General features: G+C 35.9%; 1 protein-coding gene across 2 annotated transcripts; it reads left to right on the top strand.

The window, feature by feature from the left end:
* The first annotated feature begins 1780 nt into the window (after positions 1–1780).
* Positions 1781–7801, top strand: LOC121315644 (T-box transcription factor T-like). Of its 2 annotated transcripts, none has more exons than XM_041249911.1 (8): positions 1781–2441; positions 3030–3294; positions 3789–3923; positions 4072–4133; positions 5012–5073; positions 5188–5352; positions 6108–6240; positions 6808–7801. In XM_041249911.1, exons 1-8 carry the CDS (start codon positions 2236–2238, stop codon positions 7073–7075), a joined length of 1296 nt encoding a protein of 431 aa, XP_041105845.1. In that variant the 5' UTR covers positions 1781–2235; the 3' UTR covers positions 7076–7801. The 2 variants fall into 2 exon arrangements, with proteins under 2 accessions (XP_041105845.1, XP_041105844.1); XM_041249910.1 differs by having other exon boundaries at positions 5188–5364.
* Positions 7802–9142: the final 1341 nt, after the last annotated feature.

Here is a 9142-nt window from a genome sequence, read left to right as displayed (position 1 = left end):
GTTTTTTTGTTTTGTTTTCATATATATATATATATATATATATATATATATATATATATATATATATATATATATATATATATATATATATATTTCTATCTATATTTCTGTGTTTGTTGTTTATTTTATATATATATATATATATATTATATATCTATATTATATGATATATTATATATAGATATATATATATATATATAGTGTACATTTTTTGATTTGATATAAATCCAAATTGTATTCCTAGTTTTATACCAGTCTATTGATTATACTGTACTCCCAAACAGCTTAGATTAAAAACTAAGAAAACCTCAGTATTGTAAATATCACCTTTGCTCCATTATAATCTATAATCAGTGTTCTTAAAGTCATAGTTCTGAGATTACATCACGCCTTAAATGTTTATTTGATTTTATTTCAGTCATGTTTTAAGAGTTCCACACTTTCAAACAAATGTTGAATAATTAAAATGTATTCATAGACCCTTTGGTATTTAGAATGTACCCTGTTTATTTGGTAAAATGTATGTTTTCTGTGAGTAACACAGAGTGAAGAATAAACTTACAGGTTATTGTTTTGAGTGGAAGGTTGAACTGAACGATTTCCTGCTCGTTGTTCTCACCTCTTCACCGATACGACGATTCGCAAAGAAAAGAATCTCAATAAACACCTTTACTCGGCTCCATATACACCCTGGGGTATCAGGGTGAATAAACAAAAAACCGGACTGTCTCCCGACTCTCCGTCAGTCCAATTTTTAAACCCATTAGAGAAAGCTTAAATGCACAGAATATTTTCAGTACAAAGTACCCAAGACTTTCAAATAGTAAAACAATGCCAATTAAGGATTAATTTAATGTGGTCAGCATCTAACGCCACACACGCCTTACAGCAATGTAGCTTATTACGCTATCAAATCACCGAATCATATTTAGCGTATATAACCAACATACATGGAAAAATCATGCAGAATATATATATATATATATATATATATATATATATATATATATATATATACACACACACACACACACACACACACACACACACACACACACACACATAAATTTTTTAAAAAAAAGCAGTTTCATCAAAGTTGTGTGGTGTGCATTTACAATGTTCAGAAAGATAAATAAATTAATATCCACGCCATAAAATAGTATTATTATTATTAAAAATAATAAGCCACATGTTTAATAAATCATTTGAAATATCTGGAATATTTTGCAAGGTGATCTCATCAAAAGCTTAAACAATGAGGTAGCACTTTGCAAACATATTTATGTAAGCTATTGAGAATGCTGCTCTGAAATCTTGCAAACTACCTATCTAAAACTAACCACAACGATTCAACGTCTTGATAAATGTATTTCTTATAAATTAATTCTAAGAAAAGTTATATGCTAAATTTTGTCAAGTTGAGTTTCATTACTGGGTTACTAATATAGGCCTACTTCAAGAAAAATCACAGAAAAATACAGTACGAAGATCTTAGCTACTTTTAAACATTAGTAGGCCTCTTATCTCCTAAAATGTACAATACTAATATTATTACAAATACTACTACTACTACTACTAATAATAATAATAATAATAATAATAACAATTTTAAACGAATGTATTAATCGCTTGTAAATAAGCAAACATTTAGGCGTATTTTTTATTTTTCACGACACGTTATTATTATTATTATTATTATTATTATTATTATTATTATTATTATTATTATTTATTATTATTATTATTATTATTATTATTAGGAGTAGTGGTAGTATTTTAATGTTGTGATGGTTTTTCCTGTAAACAAACAGGTTGAGGCTGTATAACTCTGACAAGCCATTTCCTTATTACAGCTACCGGCTTTTATATAGGTGTAAACATTTGCAGATTTACGTAAAATCGCTCCATTTCAACTTGCCAAGCAATTAACTTCAGAGACTTCGCTCATCTTGACTGATATGGCCGCCTCTGACCAATTAGAGACTGAGAATTCCACATCAAAGCAAGTTCAAGCCAACCAGAGTCCTCCTAAAATCTTTGCTGATGTCATCGGGGAAGTCGAGGACTATTTATTGGCACCTAATCGAGGTGACCATTAGAAACAACTTCATTGTCCGTTGGGTGCCTCGGGATTTTACTGGACGCACTTTCTTAAGCATTGAACTCCGAAAGTAGGCAGAAAGACTTGAAGGAAAATAACAGCAGCATATTGGGACTTTGGAGAAGTTTGACATAATGACTGCCACAGCGACAGAAAACTCTGGGAAGAGTGTCCAGTACAGAGTGGATCATCTTCTGAGTGCAGTGGAGAATGAACTGCAGGTTGGCAGCGAAAAGGGAGACCCCACTGAGCGAGAACTTAAAGTCAGCCTGGACGAAAATGAACTGTGGAACAGGTTTAAGGAACTCACAAACGAGATGATTGTCACCAAGAATGGAAGGTATGAACACCGTGTCATTGGTAATAAGCGGGCTGGGTACCACACATCATTACAGTAGGCTACTGTGTGTAGGTTGTAAGTTATTTACTTATATGTTTTTTTTTTTCTTCTTAACTCACAGTAAAACAGTATTTTAACTAAATTCAAACAGGAAAACTATAGTTTCATATTTGGAGAAAATAAATATTGGTTTGGATAGATATATAGGTGTAGTTTTTAATAATAATAATAATAATAATAATAATAATAATAATAATAATAATAATAATAACCTTTTCAATTTAGCAGTAAGAAGGTAATTTGTATTCAATCTTTGAAACTACTGCAGTGTAGGATAGAAAAAGTGAGTAACTGATTTTCAGTAGAGAAAGGGGACTTCTAGAAAACTCCAATATTATCTTGGATTTATGAGTGTCCGCTAGGTGAACATTTTGATTTCAGTTGAGCATGGAAAGCGTGGAAAGTTTCACGATACTTGCGCCATATTGATTCAAAATAAAATATGTCACTAGATTTGACCGACCAGTAATCGTTACATTGCTGTACGCGTAATACTAAAGAGCATTGCCTGGTGATTCTGTTCTACAGGAGGATGTTTCCCGTTCTGAAGGTGAACGTGTCTGGCCTCGACCCCAATGCCATGTACTCTTTCTTGTTGGATTTCGTGGCTGCCGACAACCACCGGTGGAAGTACGTGAACGGGGAGTGGGTTCCGGGTGGTAAACCTGAACCACATGCCCCGAGCTGCGTCTACATTCACCCTGACTCTCCCAACTTCGGAGCCCACTGGATGAAAGCGCCCGTATCCTTCAGCAAAGTCAAACTCACCAACAAACTCAACGGGGGTGGACAGGTCAGCGACGTTTCTTCTTATTCTAGAAATTCAGTAACCTTATTTTTATTTATGATATATCATGCAAAAATGTGATTAGTTGAACTTCTTGATATTTTATAATGGTAATAGTGGTAAAAACATAACAAATATTTATTATTTATTATTATTATTATTATTATTATTATTATTATTATTATTATTATTATTATTAAAACACTGTGCTGATATTTTGTATTTATTTATTTATTTAACAAGGACATTTACCAATTGAGACAGAGGCCTCATTGTCAGCTGCTCCTGATATTTTTTAGTAAAAGTGTTCCTGACATACTGATATTAAGTATGTCATTATAATGGTCTTACTGAGAGCTGGTATAATATATTCAGATTTAAAAGAGCTGAAAGAGGGTGATCTTAATAGTGAGTTTGCTGTCAAGTATCTGTTAACATTTAGTAGAGGTAGATCTGAGATCATTATGCTATACTATACACATGCCCCATTAATCCCACAGATCATGCTGAACTCTCTTCACAAGTATGAGCCCAGGATCCACATCGTGAGGGTTGGAGGTCCACAGCGCATGATTACCAGCCATCCCTTCCCGGAAACACAGTTTATCGCAGTGACAGCATACCAGAACGAAGAGGTAGAGTAAGAGCCAAAAAAACAATTTTCTTTAAAAAAAATATGTACAATAAACATCATATACTTTCATAATGTCACATCCTATTGAAATCTCTGCACAATTACTAAAACAACTTTTGACCATTTTTCTCTTTTTTGTTTTTCTGCAGATTACAGCTCTCAAAATAAAATACAACCCATTTGCAAAAGCCTTCCTTGATGCCAAAGAAAGGTATGGTTTCTGTTCTATTTATATCTATAAAAACAAAAGTGTGATTATGTTGTTCAGTTGTTTTTTTGTTTTTGGCATTAGCAGGAGCATGCACAAGGGGGCCAAGCAGGAGCACTGGTCCCTCCAATAATCATCTCCAAAATACTCATTTCTGCTTATCAATGTATTGCGCTGCACTTTCTATCACTGGCACAAACTGAACGGATTTCCTCATATTGTGCAGTTATGGATGTGTTGTGTACTCGCTTTGCACATGTTCCCCCATAATGTGCAGTTAAGGACTGGCTCGTGTTTGTCCTCTTAATGTACTACAATTAATGGAAAAACCACACATTTTTAAAACGATGCTACAGTATTTTATGCTAAACTGAAAACCTGCAAACTGTTAATATATTAAAGGGAAAGCGCTTGTGAAGCTGAATCAAGAATTTCAATGCAGAGTTCCTGAAATGCAGTACGATTTGTTTGTACACCACATTGAGCCTATTTTAACACACGGGGATCAGACAATGCCATGTCTTGAAGGTCTGTAAAGAACACGACCTGGGACTTCTGTATCCTGATGTATTCGACCTTCTGGTGCTTTTGGCCATGCTGCCTGTTACAGTTGCAACTGCATAATGTGTTGAAAAGCTCCACAGCGTATGGACATTCATTGAAATGACGAATGTCATGCTATTTATTTATATAACCATATCAACACACGCACACACACACACATTATATATATATATATATATATATATATATATATATATATATATATATATATATATATATATATGTAGCCCCCTCCAATAGCGGTTACATTTTTATTCCTGTGCATGCCCCTGTGTGTAAGTGATTTGTTTCTAACCTGTGTTATTTTCTTCCTGCAGAAGTGATCACAAAGATGTCCTGGATGATGTAGGAGACAATCAGCAGTCGGGATATTCACAGTGTAAGTGGCTTACCCTACTTGTTGAAACTGTAGCACTGCAATTTGTTTCATAAAGATGCTGTGCATTAAAAGCCTGTACTGTACTAAACATTCCCCACTCTCTCTCTCTGGTAGGTGCATGGTTCATTCCTGGCTCAAGTAGCTTGTGCCCTCCTGCAAACCCTCACCCCCAGTTTGGAGGGCCCCTGACCCTCTCATCCTCACATGGCTGCGACAGGTACTCAACACTGAGGAACCACCGTTCGGCCCCCTATCCCAGCCCTTACACCCACTCCCCAAGTAAGTCCCCAAGTAAGTCAAACAGCAGGCTGTGGTCCAGGGTTTAACACAGACACATTCTGCCTTTAGCGCCTAGCAGAAAGATTAGCAGGGCCTCAAGGAATGTCAGGCATGCCATTCACTCCTGTACCTTTTACTAAAGTCATAAACCAGGAACCTAGCAGGCAGGGAGACATGGAAGCTCTCTTCCGAAATCAATGTGCTCCACCAAGTAGATTAACATTTGTTCATATGGATGAGCAAATCAGTGTTGAAAAAGATAGAACGTATTTACTGAACTGAATTTAGTTTCAGGCCACTGCATGGCACACCAGGGAGACTTGGGGTTTGATAAGTAGGTCATCCAGTTTCTTGGAATCAAGTTTCAAGCCAATTTTCCTAAATTTTGTTTGTGTTTCCTCAGCTTTAGAGCAAGATAAGCATCACATTGTGTGTCACTACTAGTAACTTTATTTGAGACTGGGTTCTGACTAGTTTGGCAAAGCCTTACTTTAAGTAAAATAGGGATAACTTTACAGAGATTGCATTTGTTTACTGTATTTATAATATAAGAAAGGTTTTTAATCCTGAAATTGTTTACTGAAAGAGCTGAATTACATACAGTAATTGTAAAATGGATACCGGTAACTCCCAATATGAAACAGAAGTTGAAAATAAAAACGTAAAAATAAAAAGTAGTGAATGTAAGATTAGTATTAAGTGATGCATTATTTTATTTGTATTCGTAGTGATTTGTGAATATGGTTGTTTTGCAGCAGGTTACACAGACAACTCCTCCGCCTGCCTCTCCATGCTGCAGACCCATGACAACTGGTCCAGTCTGCAGGTCCCCACGCACTCCAGCATGCTGCCCATGTCACACAGCACTGGCACTGTCTCCAGCTCCAGGTACGTCTGACCCAGCCTTCTTCACTCGGAGCCCCACTGCATTTGAACAGGCCTGTTTAATAGGCCTTGTTTACAGGCTTTATATTGAAGCTTTTTTGCAAAGAACAGCAGGCTGTAGGTTTACAAGAAATGATTTGTTGTTTTTTTAACTAGTTTTTAATTTTGTGCAAATTTTGTTTTTAAAGGATTATATATATATATATATATATATATATATATATATATATATATATATATATATATATATATATATATATAATTTGAAAAAGGAAAACTGCTGTGTATCAAAAGGAGCAAAATCTAAAAGAAAAAGGTAATGCAGGTACATAAAAATCTATTATATCAGGACATTTCGGACTACAATAACATGATGTTTTTTGGGTGGATGCTGGTAGAATTACTCCATCCTAAATTATACTTCAATTGGTATTTAAATATTATTTTAGTAAATGATCATGCAATGACAGACATGGCAGAACAGCTATTACATTGTAGAAACCAGTTTTAAATGAATTAGGGTGGAAACTGAAGTGTTTTTCTTGTTTGTTTGTTTTTCTCTGTTTACAGCCAGTACCCGAGCTTGTGGTCTGTCAGTAACAGCACCATCACCCCAGTTTCCCAGTCTGGAGGCATGTCGAATGGACTGAGTTCCCAGTTTCTCCGCGGCTCCATGGCGCACTACCCGTCTCTCTCTCACTCCGTTCCAGCCTCCTCTGGTTCGCCGCTGTATGAAACCGGAGCTCCGACAGACTTGCATGACACACAGTATGACACCTCATCCCAACACAGCCGGCTAGCCACCACGTGGACCCCTGTCACTCCCCCTTCCATGTAGTGACATACACAAAACTCAGCTTTCATCTCGACAGTCTGCTGCATCCACTAATTTATTCTGTTGTGGCAAAAGGAGTTCGCCAAACAGGTCAAGAAACTTTGAATTGTATTTGCCAACATTTTATGTAAATGTAAAGTCAAATAAAAATTGGTACTGTAGCAAAGGCACTAAAATAATTCTATTAACCCTGTCAGGTTAGGACATAGCACATATATCAGTGTGCCCACCTTTGCATGAACATTTGTATTGCTATATATTTATAAAAAAAATATATTAAACCATAAATAAGCACAATCTGTTTGTGGTTTAGTAACGTTGATTATTAAAATCTGTTTATTAAAGAAAACTCAAACAGTTAGCATGTAATAATAGTTTAATGATAATTGTGTAAGGAATTTACTTTATCATTGATTAATGTTAATATTGATACTCTAGCGTTTGTTATAGTAAGCACTGTACACTGCCACAGTGTAACAGTAAGATGTCTTGTTTGGGTGGTGCATCACACTCTGTACTTGACTATTCTGTTCTATCATGTGTCTTGTAGCTTGCTAGTTTTTTTTTTGTTTTTTTTTTAGCACAGCATTGCATGCTGTCTGTACAGTTCCCCTTTCTCTCCCCTTGTCAATATTGTAAATATTAATATAATCATGTTTATTTTATTTCTTGCCTCATATCTGGGGTTCTTGTGTAAATGTTTTACATTTGGAGAATTCTTCAACTATTCTGTAGAAAAAGTAATAAACTAAAAAGTGTTTAATGTATTCACAATATGTTAAGTAAAAAACATTACAATTTTGTAAAAAAAAAGACTGCATTCATTTTCATTTCCTTCCCATTTAAAACCATCAGTTTCACTGTCAACCATTTGATAACCAAAAAAAAAAAAAGTATAATAGCTGGTATGTATTGCCTTACATCTTTTTCATTGAAATAAGGTTTTTGGTTTTTACAAATTTTAGATACATTACTAAATTTGAAGGTTGCCGCCAAACTTTGTGCGTAACGCAAGATGAAAAGCTCAGGTACCCTCGCACAGGAGCATCCTGGCTCCCGATGTGACAGGGTGGTCTGTGATATCCTGGTTGCAGTTACAGCTGGAGTAATGATACCTCTTCAAATGGTTGCTTCTACACGTTATGGTCAACCAACTAAGGGTTAACTGTACTAAGTCTTTAATAGTAAACACTGGCTCATTAAACACGTCAAGTGCTTAGTTGTTTTTTTTTAAATGGTGCCTACTTAATTTTCTACTACAGTAGTTCCTAAGGGACCACACATCTTAAAGCAGTCAATGAAAAGCGTACACACAGTACAGTAAAAAATACACTGTATACCTAAAGGAGCCATTGCAACGCACCCTGTGGAATCCCCAGAGAAGATAACGAACTTCACCTTGACATGACACAATGGATGTATGGCACCCTGGACACCACCATATGGAACTTAAGAACTATTAGCTACAGGACAGTATAATGCATTGTTTACTATTGAAAAATAATCATATAGATTTAATATTGTAATACACATCGAATGATTTTGATTGCATTTTGTTGTAATCCAGCCAAGCATCAGAGCATTAAACATTGAAGAGATGAAATATTATGACATTTATGGTCACTGAATAGAAGCCTGCTGCACTGGGAAATGCACTCCTGCAGAAAAGGTGCCACTGACTTAGAGAGCCACCAAATTGCTGTGCAAAGCCACAGTGTTGTCTGAAGCCATTAGCTGCTGTGTTTGTTGAAGAGGCTGAGGGGTCACAGCTGGTTCGTTTGTGGATAGCTGAGCAGGCACGGAAAGCACACAGACTTTATTTAACTCATCTGGAGGGAATGCTCTTACTTCCAGGCCCTTCAATAGTGTGGTGCCATACATCATCTCCACCAATCAACCTTCAACTCCCAGGGCACCAGCAGGCTTTGTGTAGCAAAGAGAGAGACAAAGACAGACAGAGCAGGCACATTTAGAACACAGAACCAGGGAGAACCGTAATCGGACTGAAATATGGGCTGTCCGATTAAAAACAAGGCCAGACGAGCAACAAAGGTGAAGTCAGCTAAGTTT

The sequence above is a fragment of the Polyodon spathula genome, chromosome 5 (assembly GCF_017654505.1).
Source record: "Polyodon spathula isolate WHYD16114869_AA chromosome 5, ASM1765450v1, whole genome shotgun sequence".
Taxonomy (NCBI): Eukaryota; Metazoa; Chordata; class Actinopteri; order Acipenseriformes; family Polyodontidae; genus Polyodon; species Polyodon spathula.
The sequence above is the reverse complement of the archived record's forward strand: the minus strand, read 5'-3'. Positions and strand labels throughout refer to the sequence as shown.